The 24517-nt window shown below is 42.0% G+C and overlaps 1 protein-coding gene across 1 annotated transcript in view; it reads left to right on the top strand.

The window, feature by feature from the left end:
• Positions 1 to 24517, top strand: part of cracr2aa (calcium release activated channel regulator 2Aa) — a 124483-nt gene that overhangs the window by 80549 nt on the left and 19417 nt on the right. Inside the window, exons 14-15 of the mRNA XM_059978606.1 lie at positions 6563 to 6677; positions 20469 to 20570. Of these exons, the coding sequence (XP_059834589.1) occupies positions 6563 to 6677; positions 20469 to 20570 (217 nt within the window). The remainder of the gene's footprint in view (positions 1 to 6562; positions 6678 to 20468; positions 20571 to 24517) is intronic.

Genomic DNA, 24517 nt, shown 5'->3' with positions numbered 1-24517 from the left:
CTTGTGACAGCATTCCGTGTTGATGTGCTCAGTGGTGGGGAGGGTTTTACCTGTGATGGACTGAGCTGCATCCACTCTTTTTTGTAGGCTTGGGAGTCCTTGTGCAGAACACCCTAAAGGTTAATTTACAGGTTGAGTCAGTGGTGAGGAAAGCAAGTGTAATGTTAGCATTCTTTTCAAAAGGTTTAGAATATAATAGCAGGAATATGATGCTGAGGCTTTGTAAGGCAGTGGTGAGGCCTCACCTTAAGTATTCTGAACAGTTTTGGGCTCCTCATCTAAGAAAAGATGTGCTGGCATTGGAGAGAGTTCAGAGGAGGTCACTTTGCTGAACAGTTAACTGCCGGTTAACTGTCGGCTAACTATTACTTGGATTGCACTACCTGTATGTATAATCTATATTTTCATTTATATTTATCATTATTATTGTTATGAGCGAGAGACAACATCTGCCGGAAGTAAATTCCTTGTATGTGTACAGGTACTTGGCGATTAAAGTCTGATTCTGATTCTGATTCTGATAAGCATGATTCTCAGAATGAAAGGGTTATCATACAAGGAACGTTTGAAAGCTTTGGGTCTTTACTGGCTGGAATTTAGAAGGATAAGTGGGTATCTCATTGAAACCTTTCAAATGGTGCAAAACCTAGACAGAGTCGATTGTGCAAAGGATGTTTCCCATAGTAGAAGAGTCTAGGACCAGAGGGCACAGCCTCGGGATAGAGGGGTATCCATTTAAAACAGAGATGTGGAGAAACTTCTTTAGCCAGAGAGTGGTGAATTTGTGGAATTTGTTACCACAGGTTGCTGTGGAGGCCAAGTCATTGGGTGTATTTCAGGAAGAGCTTGATAGGTTCTTGATTGGACATGGCATCAAAGGTTACGGGGAGAGGACCAGGGAGTGGGGCTGAGGAGGTGATAAATGGATCAGCCATAATTGAATGGTGGAGCAGAGTCGATGGGCCAAATGGCCCAATTCTGCTCCTGTGTCTTATGGTCTTATCACTTAAAAAGAATCGGTACCAACACAGACCCCCGTGGAGCACCACCAGTCACTGGCAGCCAACCAGAAAAGGCTCCCTTTTCATCCACTCTTTTACTCCTGCCAGTTAGCCTCTGCTATACACAGGCTAGAATCTTTCCTGTAATATCATGGGCTTGTAGCTTGTTAAGCAGCCTCATGTGAGGTACCTTGTCAAAGGCCTTCTGAAAATCCAAGTACACAGCATCAACTGATTCACTGTCATCTATCCTACTTGTTATTTCTTCAAAGAATTCCAATGTATTTGGCAGGCAAGGTTTTCCCTTGAGGAAGCCATGCTGGCTACAGCCTATTTTATGATGGTGCCTTCAAGTACCTGAGACCCCATCCTTAATAATCGACTTCAATGTCTTCCCACCACTGAGGTCAGACTAACTGTCCTATAGTTTCCTTTCTTCTGCCTCTCTCCCTTCTTGAAGAGTGAAGTGACATTTGCAAGTTTCCAATCTTCTGGAACCATTCCAGAATCCAGTGATTCTTGAAAGATCATTGCTAATGCCTCCACAATCTCTTCAGCCATCTCTTTTAGAACTGTGGGGTGTACGTCACCTGGTCCAGGTGACTTATCTACCTTCAGACTTTTCCATTTCCCAAGAACCTTCTCTTGTTATGGTAACTTCACACACTTCATGACATATGGGACCTCCACCATACTGCTATTGTCTTCCACAGTGAAGACTGACGCGACATACTTATTCAGTTTGTCCCACACTACTATTTCTCCAGCATCGCTTTGAAGTGTTCCAATATCCACTCTAGCCTCTCTTTTACACATTACGTATCTGAAGAAACTTTTGGTATCCTCTTTAGTATTATTGGCTAGCTTACTTTCGGGTATTCCATCTTAACCTTCTTAATGGCTTTTTTATTTGCTTTCTGTTGGTTTTTAAAAGTTTCCCAATCCACTAGCTTCCCACTAATTTTTGCTTTATTAAATGCCCTCTCTTTGGCTTTTATGTTGGCTTTGACTTTTCTTGTTAGCCATAGTTGTATCATCTTTTATTTAGAATACTTCTTCCTCTTTGGACTTGTATATCCTGTGCCTTCTAAATTGCTTCGAGATATTCCAGCAAATGCTGCTCTGCCATCATCCCTGCTAGTGTTCTTTTCCAATCAATTCTGGCCAACTGCTCTTTCATGCCTCTATAATTCCCTTTACTCCACTGTAATACTGATACACCTGAGATTAGCTTCTCCTTCTTAAAGTTCAGGGAGAATTTGTTCATATTACGATCACTTGCCCCAAAGGGTTCTTTTTCCTTAAGCTCCCTAATTAATTTTGGTTCCCAAAATAGCTGATCCTCTAGTGGGCTCCACCACGAGCTGCTGTAAAATGCCATCTCATAGGCACTCTAGAAAATACCCCCTCCTGGAATCAAGCACCAACCTGATTTTGCCAATGTACCTGCATATCAAAGTCCCCACGATTACTGTAATATTGCACTTTTGGCATGCAGTTTCCATCTCCTGTTGCAATTTGTAGGCCGCATGCTTACTATTGTTCGGGGGTCTGTTTACAATTCCCATCAGGGTCTTTTTACATTTGTTGTTCCTTGGCTCTATCGCAATGATTCAAAATCTTCCTACCCTATGTCACCCCCTTCAAATTATATGATTTCATTTTTTTACCAACAGAACAATGCCACCCCCTCTGCCTTCCTGCATGTCCTTTCAATACAGTGTGTTTCCTCAGACATTAAGGTGCCTGCTATAACCTTCTTTCAGCCATGATTCAGTGATGCCTACAACATCATACCTGCCAATCTGTAGCTGAGCTGCAAATTAATCTACCTCATTACGTATACTGCACACATTCAAATATAATGCATTCAGTCCTGTATTCAGACCTTTTCAATTTTTTCCGTCTTTTACATTTAAGGGGAACATGAGGGGAAACTTCTTCACTCAGAGGTTTGTGAGAGCATGGAACAAGCTGGCAGCACAGGTGGTGCATGTGAGCTCAATTTCACTGTTTAAGAGAAATTTGGATATGTTCATGGATGGTAGGGGGATGAAGGGCTATAGTCCTGGTGCAGCTTGATGGGCGTAAGCAGTTTAAATGTCTCAGCACGGATCAGATGGGTCAAAGGACCTGTTTTTGTGGTGTAGTTTTCTATGACTCTACAACTCTATGACACTGGCCATAATTGTGACTCATAAAGGTAAATGGAATAAAAGTTCCAATAATCAATAATCTTTTTCAATAATTAGTGTGTGGGGACCAAATAAAATATTTTTAAATTGCTGAAGGTAGCAAAGGAACTGGGAATGAGAGAACTGATGAGAATTTAAAGATGCTTCTCATAAGTGTAAGCAAGCTTAGCTAGTGGACAAAACGATAGCGGAAGAAGTACAAACAGGATAGTATGCAATTATCCCTTTTGGTACGGGAGCCAGAGTTATTGAGTAGTTATGAAATGGAGGGTGATTCAGTAATGTCGATGTTACAAGGAAGCCAGGTGTTCTTGCCCGTAGGACTTGGTAGTTCACATGCAGACAGGTAGAGGGACAAATGGTATCTTGGAGAAACAAGAGACTGCATGACCTGAAATCCAAAGCAAACAAAAGGCTGGAGGAACTCAGCAGGTCAGGCAGCATCTGTGCAAGGTGTGAGGAATGAACAGTCGATGTTTGGATTGAGACCCTTCATCTAGATTTAACAGTAATAGTGAGATAGCTTGTAGAAGAAGGAGAGGAAAGAGGATGGAGCAAGAGCTGGTAGGCAATGGGAGGATCCAGGTAAGGAGAAGTGACAGGCTGATGGGGGAGGAGAGGCTGGAAGGTAATACCTACAAAACGCTGCAGATGATGGAATCTGATAGGAGAGGAAGTTGGAACATAAAAGTAAGCAGTTTAGCTATAATTGGAGATGAAGGGATCCAAATCAAAAATGAGGCATATGGGAGGCTGGAAGTGAAGGCATAATTCAATGATATTAAAGTCAGTGGACAGCACAGGCAGCAGCTTAGTAAGAAGAGGGAATTTTTTTGGAATAAATTGCATTTATTTCAATGCAAGAGATCTGACAGGTAAAGCAGATGAACTCAAGGCATGGATAGCTACTTGGGACTGGGATATCATAGCCGTTACAAAAACATGACTAAGGGAGAGAACCGACTGGCAACTAAATATTCCAGGATACAGACCGTAAGACATAGGAGCAGAATTAAGCCATCCAGCCCATTGAGTCTGCTCCGCCATTCAACCATAGCTGATCCTTTTTTTTCCCTCTTCCTCAACCCCAGTTCCTGGCCTTCCTGCAGTTAGATCACAAAAGGTTACAAGAATTAATTGGGTTCCTATGGTGGGAGATTTTAACTTTCCGAATATGAACTGGGATAGTGCCAAGAGTTTAGACTGGGGCAGACTTTGTTAAGTGTGATAAGGACAGTCTCCTCAGACCTGACTAGGGGAAGGGAAAATCTTGGGAACTAGGACAGAGCAAGTGACTGATTTATCAGTGAGGAACACTTTGGGACCAGTGACCATTGTTCTCTTAGTTTTAGATCAGTTATGGAGAGGGACTTATGTGGTCCACAAGTTGAAGTTATAAATTGGAGCAAGACAATTTGTTAACAGTATCAATAAAATCTTGCAAAAATTGATTGGGTAGATTGTAGGCAAAGAAATGTCTGACAAGTAGTAGGGTTTTAAAAGTGAGAAGGGAGAATTCAACATTGTAATCTTCTTATATTAGGTAGAAGTTGATCACTTTCTCATTGGTCAGGGCATCAAAGGATAAGGCGGGAAGACAGATGTATGGGGTTGAGTGGGATCTGGGGTTAGCCATGATGGAATGGCAGAGCAGACTCAATGAGATGAATGTCCTAATTTTGCTCCTATGTCTTAAGGTCTTATGAAGGGCAAGGCTGAGGAGTAGGGATCTGGATGATGAAGGATATCAGGCTATCAGATGTCAGGAAAAAAGGAGGAATGGGTACAGGAGGCTGGGATCAAGTATAAAGGATACAGGTGTATACCTGAAAGCAAAAAAATAAAAATTGTGATAGCTTTGGCAAAGGTTAAAGAGAATTCAAAGAGATTTTATATATTAAGAGAAAAAGAGTAACTAGAGAGAAAATAAGGCTTCTCCAAGACCATAATTGACATGTCTGTGTGGAGCAGCAGGAGATGGGCGAAGTCCACGATGAATACTCCCCCTCTGCATTACAGAAGAAGAGGGACTGGGTGACCTAATTGGATTCACAATTGGCTTGATGGTAGGAAATAAGATTTAATGGTGAAAGGATGTTTATTTGTCTCTGACTATTGGTGTGCCCCAGGAGTTGGTGTTGAGCCCATTCTCGTTTATGGTTTATATTAATGATTATAGATGAGAATATGCAAGGAGCAGTTAGTAAGTTTGCAGGTGACAATAAAATGGGTGATTTTTGTGGACAGTGAAGAGGAATATCAAGAATTACATCTGGATTTTGATTGGCTGGATAGGTGGGCTGAGGAATGGCAAATGGAATTTAATCAACATAAGTGTTTTGTTTCAGAAGACAAATCAAAGTAGAACATTGAGTAAAAGTGCCTGGGTACTGTTGTAGAAGAGAGGGTCCTTGAAGTACAGGTGCATGCTTTCCTTAAAATTGAGTCACAGGTAGGTAGAGCAGTGAAGAAGGATATGGCTTGCTGACCTTCATCAATCAGGGGATTGAATATAAAGGTGGGAGGACATGTTGCTATTGTACAAGACATTAGTGAGACCATGCTTGGACTATTGTTCAAGTTTTGGTCACCCTGTTATAAGAAGGATGTGATTAAACTGGAAATAGTGTGAAAAATATTTCCAGGATGTTGCCAGGATTTGAGGAACTGAGTAAGGGGGAGAGATTAGATAGGCTGGGCCTTTGGAGCTCGTTGGGTTATAGGAGACCAAGGAGTGATCTTAAAATGATGTGTAAAATCATGAGGGGCTTAGGCAGTATGATCAATCCTTCATGAAGGGTTAGGGAAATGAAAACTAGAATGCATAATTTTAAGGTTAGAGGTGAAAGGTTTAATAATGATCTCAGGCAATGTTTTTATATTACGGATAATAGATCTATGGAACTAACTGCTTGAGGAAGTGATTAAGGCAGGATCATGAGATCTGGTCAAGACTATGTAGACAGGTATATGAATGATAAAAGTTCAGAGGGAAATGGGATGGTCTTTTTAATACAGGCCCTCTTCGTCGGCATGGACACGCGATAGTCTACTCTAATGTCAAAATGAAGAGATTATGGATTGATACAAAGAATAGAAAGCAGTTGAGGGAGAAAGATCATTCAAATAATGCTGTGAATTTTAGCTCAATGAATTGCTATCTCCTGCAGTTTTAGAAATTACATATGCATCCTGGAACTTAGAGCTACTTGGTCCATCTAAATTGCTCTCAATCTCTGATTCAATGTTGACACATTAGAACATTTTAGATTCCAGTTCTACATCTATTTTGGAAATTTTAAAAAAAGTCTATGAAAATATTTTTAGTTAGTAGCTTTATCGTTGATGAATTTTATCCTGTTGCAGGTTTCATAGTATTACAAAGCAGTTCCTCCGCAAGGTTGATGGAGTTGTCCTGGTCTATGACATCACAGCAGCAGCCAGCTTCATTGCAGTGCAGAACTGGATGCAGAGTGTTCAGGTAATCTGTCTTCTCATACTTCAGGACAGCACACATCCTCTCATTCCCAAAGTTGCCAAATGTTAACAGAATATCAACCATCTCGACTTCAACACTCCTCTCTCCAATTCCAACCTCACTCCTTCCAATCACTCTGCTCTCCACTCCTCCACACTAATCTTAACCTCATCATCAAACCTGCAGATAAAGTGGTTGCTCTAGTAGTCTGGCACACTAACCTCTACATTGCTGAGGCCCAGCAACAACTCTCAAACACCTCCTTTTACTTACCCTTTGAACAAGATCCCATTAAGGAGCAGCAGGCCATTGTCTCCCACACCATCCCTGACATTATTAGCTCTGGGGATCTCCTATCCACTGCCACTAAACTCGCAGAGTTCACTCACCCCATACCTCCCATTTCTACCTCCTACCCAAGATCCAGAAACCCACTTGTCCAGGTAGACTCATTGATTCAGCTTGTTCCTTCCCCACTGAACTCCTATCTGCATACATCGACTCTGTTTTATCCCCCATGGTTCAGTCCCTTCCTACCTGCATCCATGACATTTCACATACTCTGAATATTTTCAGTTATTTTAAGTTCCCTAGCCCCATCATCTTATTTTCACTGTGGATGTCCATACCCTATACACCTCCACCCCCCCAACAGAAGGGCTCAAAACTCTCTGTCTCTTTCTGGACGTCAGACCCAAATAGTTCCCCTCCACCACCACTCTCCTCCATCTAGCGGAACCTGTCCTCACTCTTAATAATTTCTCCTTTAGCTCTTCCCACTTCCTTCAAACAAAAGGTGTAGCCATGGGCACTTGCATGGGTCCCATCTATGGCTGCCTTTTAGTCAGCAACATGGAACAGACTATGTTCCAAGCCAACACTGGTGTCCGTCTCCTAATTTTCCTATGCTACATCGATGACAGCATCGGTGCTGCTTCCTGCATCCATGCCAAGTTCATGAACATTTTCAACTTTGCCTCCAACTCCACCCTGCACTCAAGTTTACCTGGTCCATTTCCGATACCTCTCTCCCCTTTCTCGATCTCACTGTCTCTATCTCTGGAGACAACTTATCCACTGATGTCTATTCAAAACCCACAGACTCTCACAGATACCTGGATTATACCTCGCCTCACCCTGCTACTTGTAAAAATGCCATCCCTTTCTCTCAGTTCCTGTGTCTCTGTTGCATCTGCTCTCAGGATGAGGCTTTTCATTGCAGAACGAAGGAGATGTTCTCCTTTTTCAAAGAAGAAGGCTTCCCTTCCACCACACTCAACCATATCTCTTCTATTTCACGCACGTCTGCTCTTACCCCATCCTCCCGCCACCCTACCAGGGATAGGGTTACTCTTGTCCTCACTTACCACCCAACCAGCCTCCGCATCCAGCATATAATTCTCCAGAACTTCCGCCATCTCCAGTGGGATCCCACCACCAAGCACATCTTTCCCTCCCCACCACTTCCTGCTTTTCACAGAGATCGCTCCCTTCGTGACTCCTTTGTCCACTTGTCCCTCCCCAATGAGCTCCCTGCTGGCTCTTACCCTTGCAATCAGAACAAGTGCTACAACTGCTCCTACACCTCCTCCCTCATTACCATTCAAGGCCCCAGGTGAGGCAGTACTTCACCTGTGAGTCTGTTGGGGTCATATACTGTGTCTGGTGCACCTGGTGTATCCTCCTGTAAATCAGCAAAACCTAACATAGAGGGGAGACTGCTTCACCGAGTACCTACGCTCCATCTGCCAGAAGAAGTGGGATCTCCCAGTGGCCACCCATTTTAATTCTACTTCCCATTCCAATATGTCAATCCATGGACTCCTCTACTTTTGTGATGAGGCCACACTTAGTTTGGAGAAGCAACACCTTATATTCCATCTGGTTAGCCTCCAACCTGATGGGATGAACATAGATTTCTTGAACTTCCGGTAATGCCGCCCCATTTCACTGTTCCCCATTCCCTTTTCTCTCTCTGACCTTATCTCCTTACTCGCCCATGATCCCCCCTCTGGTTCTTCTCCCCACTTTTCTTTCTTCCATGGCCTTCTGTTCTCTCTTATCAGACTCCCCTTTCTTCAGCCCTGTATCTCTTTCACCAATTAACTTTCCAGCTCTTTACTTCATCCCTCCCCTGTTTCACCTGTCACCTTGTGTTTCTCTCTCCTCCCCTTCACCTTTTAAATCTACTCATTTTTCTTCTCCAGTTCTGCCAAAGGGTCTCGGCACAAAACATCAACTGTACTTTTTTGCATAGATGCTGCCTGGCCTGCTGAGTGCCTCCAGCATTTTGTGTGTGTTGCTCGGATTTCCAGCATCTGCAGATTTTCTGTTGTTTGTGATTTAATTACTTTACAATTTATCGTTTCTTCTTTTGTGCCAGTTACTCTAAAAGCATTTCACTTCAGTAAAGTAACTATTACTAATACAAACATTAGTTTTATGATTAAAAGTTGTCTAACTTGACATTGACAGTACTCAGGAATCTTGGGTTGTATGGCAGGCACCACAACGCTATATTCATCAAGAGAGTAGTGTAACTCCTCAATGATACAAAGTTTTGGCCCTGGCTCAAGTGATCTAGTCTCTAGAGTTTAGAAAATTGCAATTGAATAAATTCTTACAGACTTAAGAGTTACAGTATTGGGAGAATACTTTCTATGGCTATATGTCTGGACCAGGTGTCACAGAGTGAGAAAAAAAGTTGGGCTGGGGAAAAGTTTCTGACTATCCACTCTATCTCTGCCTCTTATAGTTTTGTACATCTCTATCAATTCACCTCTCGTCCTCCTACACTCCAAAGAAAATAGACATAACTCACTCAACTTAGCCTCTTAAGACATAATCCAGGCAGCATCCTGGTAAATTTCTGCACCCTCTCTAATGCTTCCACATCCTATAATAAATCAATCAAAACTGAGCACTTTTCCAACTGTAGTCCAACCAGAATTAGGTTGTGATCTAATATTACCTCGCAGCTCGAACTCAATCACCCGACTATTGAGAACCAACACTACATAAGCCTTCTTAACTATTCTATCAACTTGAGTGACAACATATAGGGACCTAAGGACTTGGACGTGAAAATCCCATCAGTCCCTGCACACTGCTGAGAACCCTGTCATTAACCTGGTATTCTGCTTTCAAATTCAATCTTACCAAATGAATCACTTTGCACTTCTCCTAACTGAATGCTATGTCACTTCTCAGCCCAGCTATACAACCTGTCAATGTCCTATTGTAACCAATGAAACCATCTAAACTATATACCACTCCACCAACCTTGGTATCATCTGCATACTTGCTAACATACACTTCTACTTTCTTATTCCAACATTTATAAAATTCATAAAGAGCAGGGATCCTAGAACAGATCCCTGTGGACCACCACTGCTGAATATCCTCCAGGAAGAATACCCTTTGCGTTATGTGAGAAAAGCAGTTCTGAATCCATGTAGCCAGGTTTCCTTAATCCCATGTCTGCTGACTTCCCTGTGGGGAACCTTGCCTAACACCTTACTAAAATCCATATACGCACACCCACTGCTCTATTTTCATGAATTTTTTTGACGTCTTCATAGAATTCAATCAGGCTCATGAGGCATGACCTGCCTTTCACAAAGACATGCTTAATCAGACTATGCATCTTCAAACGCTCACAAATTCTGTGTCAATGAGAATCCTTTCCAATAATTACCCACCACTGACCTAAGACTTGCTGGTCAACAATTCTCAAGATTATCCCGGTTGCAAGGGGTGATTGATAAGTTCGTGGCCTAAGGTAGAAGGAGATGAGTTATTAACTTCAAACTTTCTGCATTATCATTCAAAGAGTTGACCTGCATGTGCATGTTACGGGAACTGTATAACTCATCTCTTTCTACCTTAGGCCATGAACTTAACAATCACGCATCTGTGGACATTTTCTGGAGGTCCAAGATTCGTATGCTCCACGACCACTGGACTAAGTGTGTAAATGTAGGAGGGAACTATGTTGAAAAATAAATGTGCTAGGTTTTCTAAAATTGACTCCTTCTACCTTAGGCCACAAACTTATCAATCACCCCTCGTATCTTCCTTGAATAAATTAATATGTTTAGAGCATAAGACTATTAGGGATACCATAAGACATAGGAGAAGAATTAGGCCCATTGAGTCTGCTCCACCATTTTACCTTGGCTGATCCATTTTCCCGCTCTGCCCCAATCTCCTGCCTTTTCCTCGTTTTTCTTTATTCCCTAACTAATCAAGAATCAGCCTGTCTTAAATATTCCCAATGACTTGGTGTCATTGAATGAGCAAGTGCAACAGGCAGTGAAGAGGGCAAATGGAATGTTGGCCTTTATTACAAGGGGAATTGAGTACAAGAGCAAGGATGTCCTTTTGCATTTGTACAGGGCCCTGGTGAGACCACACCTGGAATATTGTGTACAGTTTTGGTCTCCAGGTTTAAGGAAGGACATTCTGGCAATTGAGGAAGTGCAGTGTAGATTCACTAGGTTGATTCCTGGGATGGCAGGGCTGTCTTACGCAGAGAGATTGGAGAGATTGGGCTTGTACACACTGGAACTGAGGAGATTGAGAGGGGATCTGATTGAAACATTTAAGATAATTAAAGGATTTGATAGGATTGAGGCAGGAAATATGTTCCAGCTGTTGGGAGAGTCCAGTACCAGAGGGCATGGATTGAGAATAAGAGGTCAGTTATTTAAAACAAAGTTGAGGAAAAACTTCTTCTCCCAGAGAGTTGTGGAGGTGTGGAATGCACTGCCTCGGAAGACGGTGGAGGCCAGTTCTCTGGATGCTTTCAAGAAGGAGCTAGATAGATATCTGATGGATAGGAGAATCAAGGGATATGGGGACAAGGCCAGGGACTGGGTATTGATAGTGAATGATCAGCCATGATCTCAGAATGGCGGTGCAGACTCGAGGGGCCGAATGGTCTACTTCTGCACCTATTGTCTATTGTCTACTGCCACCTGTGACAACAGATTTCATATTCTCCACCCTCTGGCTAAAGAAATTCCTCCTCATTTCCATATTGAATGGACGTCCCTCTACTCTGAGGCTGTGACCTTGGATCTTAAGCTCCCCCACATATGAAGTATTTCTTCCACATTCACTTTGTTGAGGCTTTTCAACTTTAAATAGGTTTCAATCATATCCCCCCCCTCATTCTTCTGAATTCCAGTGAGTACAGGCCCAGAGACATTAAGCACTTCCCATATGATAAGCCTTTCAATCCAGAAACATTTTCATGAACCTCCTTTGAACTCTCTCTGATGTCAGCACATCCTTTCTTAGATAAGGGGCCCAAAACCATTCACAATACTCCAAGTGAGGCCTTACCAGTGCCTTATAAAGCCTCAAAATTACAAACTTGCTTTTATGTTCTAGTCCTCTCGAAATAAATATACATAAAGACTTGGCCTCCACAGTCGCCTGTGGCAACAAATTCCGAAGATTCACCACTCTTTGCCTAAAGAAGTTCCTTCTCATCTCTGTTCTAAAAGGATGTCCCTCTATTGTATGACAGAGCTGAGGATGAGCCATCAGCTTTACAAATAGATGATGTGTGTAACATGAATGTAAGGAAGGATAAACCAGTGATTGGGTACAAGTGCAGACAGAGCAAAGAGTTAAATTGTACCACAGAGGCAAAATTCAAAAGGCAAAGAGTGCAGGACTGAAGTTGCTGTATTTAAATGCGCGTAGCATTTGGAATAAGGTGGATGAACTTGTGGCACAATTAGAGATTGGTTAGTATGACCAGAATCTAGTGATCATTACTAATACCTCCACAATCTCTTCAGCCACCTCTTACAGAACCCTGTGATGTAGACCACCTGGTCCAGGTAACTTATCTACCATCAGACCTTTCAGATTCCCAAGAACCTTCTCTCTAGTTATGGTAACTTCTCACACTTTGTGACCTCTGGAACTTCCACCATACTGCTAGTGTCTGCCACAGTGAAGATTTATGCAAAATATTATTCAGTTCGTATGCCATTTCCTTGTTCCCCATTACTACCACTCCAGCATCATTTTCTAGTGTTCTGATATCTACCCTTGCCTCACAAACTTGAAGAAATCTGCAGATGCTGGAGATTCAAGCAACACACACAAAATGCTGGAGGAACTCAGCAGGCTAGGCAGCATCTATGGAAAAGAGTAAACAGTCAATGTTTTGTGCTGAGACCCTTCATCAGGACCCCTCATCTTGCCTCTCTTTTATATTTTATTTATCTGAAGAATCTTTTGGTATCCTCTTTATTATCATTGGCTAGCTTACCTTTGTATTCCATCATTTCCATCTTTATGACCTTTTTAGTTGCCTTCTGTCCATTTTTAAAAGCTTCCCAATCCTCTACCTTGCCACTAATTTTTGCCCTAAGTGTCCTTGTTCATCAGTCCCTGAAAGTAAGCATGCAGGTACAGCAAGCAGTGAAGAAAGCTAATGGCATGTTGGCCTTCATAACAAAGGCAGTTGAGTATGGGAGCAAAGAGGTCCTTCTGCAGTTGTACAGGGCCCTGGTGAGACCACACCTGGAGTATTGTGTTCAGTTTTGGTCTCCAAATTTGAGGAAGGACATTCTTGCTATTGAGGGAGAGCAGCGTAGGTTCACGAGGTTAATTCCTGGGATGGCGGGACTATCATATGTTGAAAGATTGGAGCGACTGGGCTTGTATACACTGGAATTTAGAAGGATAAGAGGGGATCTGATTGAAACATATAAGATTATTAAGGGATTGGACACACTGGAGGCAGGAAACATGTTCCCAATGTTGGGGGAGTCCAGAACCAGAGGCCACAGTTTAAGAATAAGGGGTAGGCCATATAGAATGGAGTTGAGGAAAAACTTTTTCACCAAGAAGAGTTGTGGATCTATGGAATGCTCTGCCTCAGAAGGCAGTGGAGGCCAATTATCTGGATGCTTTCAAGAAAGAGTTAGATGAAGCTCTTAAAGATAGTGGAGTCAAAGGATATGGGGAGAAGGCAGGAACGGGGTACTGATTGTGGATGATCAGCCATGATCACATTGAATGGCGGTGCTGGCTCAAAGAGCCGAATGTCCTACTCCTGCACCTATTGTCTTTTTTTTTATTATATGCCCTCTCTTTTATGCTGGCTCTGACTTCTCTTGCCAGCCATTGTTGATTCATCTTGCCTTTAGAATACTTCTTCTTTGGGATGTATCTATTCTGTGGCTTCCGAATTGCTTCCAGAAATTCCACCCATTGCTGCTCTGCTGTCATCCCTACCAGTGTTCTGTTCCAATCAGTATTGGTCAACTCCTCTATCATGCCTCTGTAATCCCACTTTACTCCACTGTAATACTGATACATCTGACTTTAGCTTCTCCTTCTCAAATTGCAGGGTGAATTCTATCATATTATGATCACTGGTTCCTAAGGGTTCCTTCACCTTAAGCTCTGTGATCAATTCTGGTTCATTGCTGAACACCCAATCCAGAATAGCTGATCCCCTGGTGGACTATTGTGGCATGCATCTTTTTTCTATCTTCCATTGTAATTTGTAGGTCATATCTTTGCTACTGTTTGGCGGTCTGCATATAACTCCCACCAGGGTCTTTTCAACCTTGCAGTTTCTTAGCTCTACATCTTACAATCCCATGTAATGTCTTTCTAATGGTTTGGTTTCATTTTTTACCAACAGAGCCACCCCACCCCCTCTGCCACCTGCCTGTTCTTTTGGTACAATGTGTATCCTTGGATGTTAAGTTCTGAGCCATAATCTTCTTTCAGCCATGATTCAGTGATGACCAGGTTCATCTACCTTATTCCGTATACTGTGCACACTCAAATATAACACCTTCAGTCCTGAATTCATCACACTCTTTGGATTTGTCCTTTTTACATTGCAATTCATCCTGCACACTGCAGTTTTACCCTATCATCAGCCTCTCCTTGCTAGCGGTCTCACTACACACTGCTTCTGTTTGTAAACCAACTACCCCGTCCTCAGACCTATCACTCCAGTTTCCATCTCCCTGCCAAATTAGTTTAGGATAAGAGGAGAACTAGACTATTTAGTTCATTGAGTCTGATCTGCCATTCCATCGTGGCTGATTTAGTATCACTCTGAACCCATTCCTGCCTTCTCCCCATAACCTTTGACGCCCTTACTAATCAAAAACCAGTAAAAGTCTGCTTTATATATACCCAATGAGCTGGCCATCAAAGTTATCTGTGGCAATGAATTCCACAGGCTCATCACATGCTGGCTAAAACAATTCCTCCCCATTTCTTTTCTAAAGGGATGTCCTATTATTCTGAGGCTGTGCTCTCTGGTCCTAGACTCGCCCACTATAGGAAACATCCTCTCCACATCCACTCTATATAGGCCTTTCAATATTTGATAGCTTTATATGAGACCACCCCCCCCCCCCAACAATCTTCTAAACTCCAGTAAGAGCAGGTGCAGAGTCATCAATATGTTATTTTGATACGTTAACTATTTTATTCCCAGGATCATTCTCATGAACCTCTTTTGGACCCAGTACAATGCCAGAGTATCCTTTCTTAGATAAGGGACACACTGTAGGTGTCATCCAATCAATTCCTTATGAAACCTCAGCATTACATCCTTGCTTTTAGTCCTCTTGAAATGGATGATAAACTTGCATTTGCCTTCCTCACCACTGACTCAAGCTGCAAATTAAATTTTAGGGAATTCTGCATGAGTATTCCCAAGAGACAGAGCGTAGATGTTCAGCGAAACGGCCTCCCAGGAGACTGTTTCGCTGAAAGACGCAGACTGGGAGACTGTTTCGCTGAATACCTACGCTCTGTCCACCAGTGAAAGCAGGATCTCCCAGTGGCCACACGTTTTAATTCCATGTCCCATTCCCATTATGGAGTTTAATGCTGAGAAGTGTGAGGTTCTACATTTTGGCAGGAATAATCCAAATAGAACATACAGAGTAAATGGTAGGGCATTGAGGAATGCAGAGGAACAGAGAGATCTAGGAATAACTGTGCATAGTTCCCTGAAAGTGGAGTCTCATGTAGATAGGGTGGTGAAGAGGGCTTTTGGAATGCTGGCCTTTATAAATCAAAGCATTGAGTACAGAAGTTGGGATGTAATGCTAAAGTTGTACAAGGCATTGGTAAGGCCAAATTTGGAATATTGTGTGCAGTTCTGGTCACCGAATTATAGGAAAGAGATCAATAAATTAGAGAGAGTGCAGAGACGATTTACTAGGATGTTACCTGGGTTTCAGCAATTAAGTTACAGAGAAAGGTTGAACAAGTTAGGTCTCTATTCATTGGAGCGTAGAAGGTTGAGGGGGGATTTGATCGAGGTATTTAAAATTTTGAGAGGGATAGATAGAGTTGACGTGAACAGGCTGTTTCCATTGAGAGTAGGGGAGATTCAAACTAGAGGACATGATTTGAGAGTTAGGGGGCAGAAGTTTAAGGGAAACACGAGGGGGTATTTCTTTACTCAAAGAGTGATAGCTGTGTGGAATGAGCTTCCTGTAGAAGTAGTAGAGGCCAGTTCAGTTGTGTCATTTAAGGTAAAATTGGATAGGTATATGGACAGGAAAGGAGTGGAGGGTTATGGGCTGAGTGCGGGTAGGTGGGACTAGGTGAGATTAAGGGTTCGGCACGGACTAGGAGGGCCAAGATGGCCTGTTTCCGTGCTGTGATTGTTATATGGTTATATGGTTATTATGATATGTCTATCCATGGCCTCCTCTACCGTCAAGGTGAAGCTACAGTCAGGTTGGAGGAACAACACCTTATATTCTGTCTGGGTAGCCTCCAACCTGATGGCATGAACATTGATTTCTTTAACTTCCGTTAATGCCCTCCTCCCCTTCTTACCAAATCCCTTACTTATTTGTTATTTTTCCCCTTTTTCTTCTTTTCTCTCTCTGCCCCTCTCACAATCACTCTTTGCTTGCTCTCCATCTCCCTCTGGTGCTCCCCCCCCTTTCTTTCTCCCTAGGCCTCCTGTCCCATGATTCTTTCCCTTCTCCAACTGTGTATCCCTTTTGCCAATCAACTTTCCAGCTTCATCCCTCCTCCTCCTGTCTTGTCCTATCATTTTGGATCTCCCCCTCCCCCTCCCACTTTCAAATCTCTTACTATCTCTTCTTTCAGTTAGTCTTGATGAAGGGTCTCAGTCTGAAATGTCGACTGTACTTCTTCCTATAGATGCTGCCTGGCCTGCTGTGTTCCACCAGCATTTTGTGTGTGTTGCTTGAACTTCCAGCATCTGCAGATTTCCTCGTGTTTGCGTTTTGAATTTTCTCCCCATTAAGAAAATAGTCTATGCCTTTAATCCTTCTGTGCATGACTATATGCTTCCCTACACTGAATTCTATCTGCCTCTTCTTTACCTGTTTGCCCAATCTGTTGAAGTCCTTCTGCAGACGCTCTGCTTCCTCAACACTACCTGCCCTTCCAGCCATCTTTGTACCCTCTACAAGCTTGGTTACAGAGCCACCAATTCTGTCATCCAAGTTATTGATATGAACATGAAAAGAAGTGGTCCCAATACTGACCCCTGCAGAAAACCATTAGTCATTGGCAACCAACTAGAATAGACTATAAGTCATAAGTGCAGAATTAGGCCATTTGGCACATCAAGTCTCCTCCACCATTCAATCACAGCTGATCCTTTTTTGCCCTCCTCAACCCCATTTCCCAGCCTTCTCCCTGTAACCTTTGATGCCGTGTCCAATCAAGAACCTATCAATCTCTGCCTTAAATACATTAAAAGGCCTGACTGAGGTAACACATTCCACAAATTCACCACCGTGTGGCTAAAGAAATTTCTCCGCATCTCGGTTTTAAATGAATACCCCTTTAACCTGAGGCTGTGCCCTCTTGTCCTAGACTCTCCCACCATGGGAAACATTCTTTTCATATCTTCTTTGTCTAGGCCTTTCAACGTTTCAAAGGTTTCAATGAGATCCCCCCCCCCCCCTCATCCTTCTAAATTCCAGCAAGTACAGACCCAGAACCATCAAATGTTTCTCATATGATAACCCTTTTCATTCCTGGACTGCCCTATTGTCCTGTTTATTATTTATTGTAATGCCTGCACTGTTTTTGTGCACTTTATGTAGTCTAGTGTAGCTTTCTCTGTGTTGTTTTTTAACGTAGTTCAGTCTAGTTTTTGTACTGCGTCATGAAATACCATGGTCCTGAAAAACATAGTAAAAATGAGACCATGTACTGTACCAGCAGTTATGGTCGAAATGACAATAAAAGTGACTTGACTTGATCATCCTTGTGAACCTCCTCTGGACCCTCTGCAATGCCACCACATCCTTTCTAAGATGAGGGGCTCAAAACTACACAATACTCAAGGTGAAGCCTCACCAGTACCTTATAAAACCATAGTATCACATCCTGGCTCATGTATTCAAGACCTCTTGTGATGAATGCTAACATTGCATTTGCCTTCCTCAAAACCGACTCAACCTGCAGGCTAACCTTTAGGGTGTTCTGCACAAGTCCCTTTGCATCTCATCTTTTAGGTTATTCTCCCCATTTAGAAAATAGTCTGCACATTTATTTCTAATACCAAAGTACATGGCCATGTATTTTCCAACATTGTATTTAATTTGCCACTCTCTTGCCTATTCACCTAATCTGTCTAAGATCTTCTGTATCCTGTCTATTTCCTCAACACTACTCACCCCTCCACCAATCTTCATATCATCTGCAAACTTGGTAATCATCTATTCCATCATCTAAATCATTTATATACAGCATACAAAGAAGTGATCCCAACACTGACCCCAGTGGAACACCACTTGTCACTGGCAGCCAACCAGAAAAAGATCCTTTTATTCCCGCTTGCTGCTTCTACCAATCAGCCAATGCTCTAAACATGCCAGTAACTTTCCTGTAATACTATGGGCTCTTAACTTGGTAAGCAGCCTCGTGTGGCACCTTGTCAAAGGCCTTCTGAAAGTTCAAATATACAACATCAGCTGCATCCCTTTTATCTATCCTACTTGCAATCTCCTCAAAGAATTCCAACAGGTTCGCCAGACAGGATTTTCTCTGAAGGAAACCATGCTGGCTTTGTTCCATCTTGTCCTGTGTCACCAAGTACTCCCATCACCTCATCCTTAGCAATTGACTCCAAATCTTCCCAACCACTGAGGTCAAACTGGTCTATAATTTCCTTTCTGCTGCCTTCCTGTTTTCTCAAAGAGTGGAGTGATATTTATAGTTTTCCAGTCCTCTGGCACTATGCCAGAGACCGGTGATATTTGAAAGATCATCACTAATGCCACCACAATCTCTAGCGCTACCTCTTCAGAACCCTACAGTGCAGTTCATCTGGTCCAGGTGTCTTATGTACCCTTAGGTCCTTCAGTCTTTTGAGCACCTTCTCCCTTGTTATAATAACTGCACTCACTTCTCTTCCTTCACTCACTACATCTGGCACACTTCTAAATAAATACTCATTTATTTCATCAGCCATCTTCTTGTCCCCCATTATTATTTCTCCATCCTCATTTTCTAGTGGTCCTATATCCACCTTCATCTCTCTTTTATTTTTTACATACTGATAAAAGCATTTACTATCCACTTTGATATAGTTTGCTAGCTTACTTTCATATTTCATTTTTACCCTCCTAATGATTCTTTCAGTTGCTCTCTGTAGGTTTTTAAAGCTTCCCAGTCCCCTATCTTCCTGCTTATTTTTGCTTTGTTGTATGCCCTCTCTTTTGTTTTTACATTGGCTTTGCCTTCCCTTGTCAGCCATGGTTGTATGCTTTTGCCATTTGAGTATTTCTTCATTTTTAGAAAACATCTGTCCTGCACCTTCGAGGAAATCTGCAGATGCTGGAAATTCAAACAACAACACACACAAAATGCTGGTAGAACACAGCAGGCCAGGTAGCATCTATAGGGAGAAGCGATGTCCACAAGATGCTGGTAGAAACAGCATCTTCCTCATTTCACCTTCCTCATTTTTCACAGAAACTCAAGCCATTGCTGCACTACTGTCATCCCTGCCAGCAGCTCCTTCCAATTTACTTTGGCCAACTCCTCGCTCAGGAGTAAATTTCCTTTTATTCCACTGAATTACTGCTACATCGGACTTTACTTTCTTCCTATTAAATTTCAAGTTGAACTCAGTAAATTGTGATCAATGGCTCTTAAGGGTTCTTTTACCTTCAGCTCTCCAGTTGCTTCCAATCCATTATATAACATCCATAAATAGGCCCTCTTTATTCCCACTCTTTGCCTCCTGTCAGTCAGCCAATCCCATAGTTATGCTAATATATTTCTTGTAATACCATGGGCTCTTACCTTGTTAAGCAGCCTCATGTGCGGCACCTTGTCAAAGGCCTTCTGAAAATCCAAGTACATAACAACCACTTACTCTCCTTTGTCTACTCTGCCTGTTATTTCTTCAAAGAATTCTAATAGATTTGTCTGGCGAGATTTCCCCTTAAGGAAACCATACTGTCATTGGCTTATTTTATTATGTGCCTCCAGGTACCCTGAAACCTCATCCTTAATAGAGGACTCCAAAATCATCTAAACTTCTGATATGAAGCTAACTGGCCTATCATTTTGTTTCATTTGCTTCTGTCCCATCTTATGGAATGGCATGACATTTGCCATCCTCTAATCTTCTGGTACTTATGTAAAATGCTGGGAAGCTCAGTAGCCTAAGCAGTCTTTATGTGGAAGTAGTGAGATAATGCCTGGTGTACTGAATGCGGTTTTGACAACCCCTGGTCTGGGTTCTATACGTGTGATATGTATCAAATGCCATTTTTTTTACAGGAAGAAGCTGGTCCTGAAGTTTTAATCCTTTTGTTGGCCAATAAGACTGATCTGGAAAGTGGACGCCAAGTTTCTACAAAAGAAGGGCAGCAGGTGGCAATGGTTTGTATTTCAAGATTTTTATTAATAAAACATTTAAAGATAGAGTCATAGAGATGTACAACATATCAACAAGCCCTTTGACCCATCTAGTCCATGCTGAAACCATTTGAACTGCCTACACTCTCTCTGCACTGGGACCAAAGCCCTTTATATCCCTACTGTCCATGTACCTATCCATATTTGATAGGTTTCAGTGAGATCTCCTCTCATTCTTCTAAACTCCAGCAAGTACAGGCCCAGAGCCATCAGATGCTCCTTATGTTAAACCTTTCATTCATAGAACATAGAATAATACAGCACATTACAGGCCCTTTGGCCCACAGTGTTGTGTCGACCCTCAAACCCTGCCTCCCATATAACACCCCCACCATAAATTCTCAAACATTGAATTTGAGTTTGCCTGGGCCACTTGTGCTGGCAGCTCATTGCACATTCTCACAACACTGAGCGAACAAGTTTCCCCTCAAGTTCTCCTTAAACTTCTCACCTTTTACCCATAACCTTTGACCTTTGGTTGTAGGTTCTGAACGAAAGCTCAGTGGAAAAAGGCTGCTTGCATACTCTTCAAAATTTTTTATTTGTTGTTATTCAGTCGTTAAGTCAAGTACAACTCTTTGTGATCTCATGGACCAAAAGTTCCATAGGGTTTTCATGGAAAGATAAGGAAGTAGATTTTAGGCCTTTCTTCTGCACAGATTGGGACCCAGCTGGGTTTGAACTCAGGACCATCTGCCTTGAAGTCCAGTGCTGATGCCACTATACCACCAGCCGCCCCCATAAGTTTGTATACCTCTATCAAATCTCCTCTCGATTTTCTGTGTTCTAAAGAATACAAGCCTAACCTATAACAAGAGAAAATCTGCAGATCCTGGAAATCCGAGCAACACACATGAAATGCTGGAGGAACTCAGCAGGCCAGGCAGCATCTATGGAATAAAGTACAGTCAACGTCTAGGGCTGAAACCCTTCAGCAGGACAGAAGTTTGTGGCTTGAGTCCTAATCGATTCAATGTTTCCTTATAACTCAGGTCCTCCAGACTCAGCAATATCCTTTACATTTTCTCTGCACTCTTTCAACCTTATTTACATCTTTCTTGTAGGTGGGTGACCACTGTTAGGTTTTACTGTTCACTGTGTAAAACTTACCCTGTTGGTCCTACCAAAGTGCAAAATCTCGTACTTGTCTACATTGTATTCCATCTGCCATTTTTAAGCCCTATTTTCTAGCCAATGCGGATCGCTCTGATAGCCATGATAGCCTCCCTCACTGTCTACTACACCCCCAATCATATTATCACCCAGATCATTGATATAGATGACAAACAACAAAAGACCCAGCACTGATCCCAGCAGCACTCCACTAGTTACAGGCTTTCAGTCCGAGAGGCAACTATCTACTACCGCTCTCTGGTTTCTCCCACAAAGCCAATATCTAATCCACTTGACTACCTCATCTTGAATGCAAAACGACTGAACCTTCTTGACCAACATCCCATGTAAGACCTTGTCAAATGCCTTACTAAAGTCCATGAGTCCATGCAGACAGCATCCACTGCCTTACTTTCATCAACTTTCCTAGTAACTTCCTCGAAAAACTCTATAAGACCATAAGATGTAGGAGCAGAATTAGGCCATTTGGCCCATTGATGCTGCTCTGCCATTCCATCATGGCTGATACAATTTTCCTCTCAGCCCCATTCTCCTACCTTCTCCCTGTATCTCTTCATGCCCCAACCAATCAAGAATAAGATTGGTTAGACATGACCTACCATGCATGAAGCCATGCTGACTATCCTTAATCAGTCCATGTCTATCCAAATACCTATATATCCAGTCTCTTAGAATGCCTTCCAACAACTTTCCCACAACTATTGTCAGACTTACTGGCTTATAATTTTCTGGTTTCTGTTTTGAGCCTTTTTTTAAACATAAGAACAACAGAGGACTGGTTATCATTCAGTCCTCTGGTATTTCTCCTGTAGCTAAGGATGTTTTAAATATCTCTGCTAGGGACCTAGCAATTTCTGCACTTGCCTCCCTTGGGGTTCTCGGGAACATCTTGTCAACCCCTGTGGAATTATCCACCTGATTTGCCTCATGGTAGCAAACACCTCCTTCTTTGTAATCTGTACAGGGACCACGAAGTTGACGCTGCTTTGCCTCACTTCTATATGTTCTGTGTTCATCTCCTGAGTATATTCAGACGCAAAGAATACATTTAAGATCTCCACATTTGTTTTTTGCTCCACACATGGATTACCATTCTAGTTTTCCAGATTACCAATCTTGTCCCTTGCAATCCATTTTGTTCTTTACATATCTGTAAAATCCCTTCAGATTCTCCTTCACCTTGTCTGCTAGAGTAACTGTGTGCCTTCTTTTAGCTTTCCTGATTTCTTTCTTAAGTGTTCTCCTGCAGTTCTTGTACTCCATAAACACATCATTTGTTCCTACCTGCTATGCACCTCTTTGTACTCTTAACCATGGCCTCACTATCGCTTGAAGACCAATATTCCCTACACTTATTATCTTTACCTTTTATTCTGACAGGCCCATACAAGCTTTGTACCCTGAAAATTTTGTTTTTGAAAGCCTCCCAATTTCCAAGTACACCTTTGCTAGAAAACAGCCTGTTCTAATCCACACTTGCCATATCATTTTTGATGCCATCAAAAGTAGCCTTTCTCATATGGGCTGTTTAGGAAATTTTATGGTTTCCATGGTTTTTCTGTTTCTAGCCCTATCTTACATAATCACCTTTTTTTACCTACTACGTATGACTCAGCATTCCATGTTTGGTATAGGAAGGGCATTAGACATTTTGAAGATCTTTTTATTGATAATCGCTTCGCTTCTTTTCAACAGCTCTCCGCTAAGTTCAATCTGCCCAATGCTCACTTTTTTTTAGATATCTCCAAATTAGACACTTTATTATTCCTTTAATTCCTAACTTCCCTGAAATGCCTGAGAAAAATGTTATGGACTTATTTCTTTCCATTAATCCACTAGATAAAGGTTTAATATCATTTATTTGAGATAAATTAGCAGCCTTACGTCGTGCCCTTGTGGATAAAATTAAAATGGCATGGGAGCATGATTTAAATACCTCCTTATCTGATGAGACTTGGGACTCGATTCTCAAATCGGTTAATTCAACCTCTCTTTGTGCTCGCCATTGCCTCTTACGGTTTAAGATTGTTCATAGAGCCCATATGTCTAAATCTAAACTATCTCGATTCTACCCTAACATTAGTCCGCTTTGTGATAAATGCAAAAGGGGCGAGGCCTCTCTCATTCATATGTACTGGTTCTGTCCTAGCTTGGAGAAATTTTGGAAAGATGTCTTCATAACGTTATCGTATATTCTGAATCACCACCTAGAACCTAACCCTTTAATTGCTTTGTTCGGTTTCTGGGGTGAGACAGATTTACGTCTGAGTTCGACTAAGTGTCGAATATTATCTTTTGCCTCTCTCCTGGCTAGAAGTTTAATCCTCCTTAGATGGAGAGATGTTGCCCTGCCCACGCATGCTCAATGGCTTAATGATATTATGGTCTGCTTAGACCTTGAAAAAATTCATTATTCAGATTTAAAGTTCCATAAGGTTTGGGGACCTTTTATTGAGTACTTTCATAACCTTCCTCTTAACTAAGGTTTTTTTTTTGGTCCCTTGCTTTCAGCTCCTTTTTTTTAGTAGTAAGCATTAATATCTTCTGTTGCTAAGTGTATTTACAGCTTTGGGGGATTTGATTGTTCTGATTTATATTCTCTATATTGTATTGTGGTTGGTCTGGAGTTTTTTTTGTTGCGGGGCTTAGGGAGGATACTAATTTTGCATGTCTTCAATTTGGGTGCTTTTTCAATTATCTTTCTTTGTATCATATTATTATTGTATGTTTATTTTTGCACTGTATCAATGTTCTTCATTTTGATCTGGGTTTTTTTT

Source organism: Hypanus sabinus, chromosome 8, assembly GCF_030144855.1.
Source record: "Hypanus sabinus isolate sHypSab1 chromosome 8, sHypSab1.hap1, whole genome shotgun sequence".
Classification (NCBI taxonomy): Eukaryota; Metazoa; Chordata; class Chondrichthyes; order Myliobatiformes; family Dasyatidae; genus Hypanus; species Hypanus sabinus.
The sequence above is the reverse complement of the archived record's forward strand: the minus strand, read 5'-3'. Positions and strand labels throughout refer to the sequence as shown.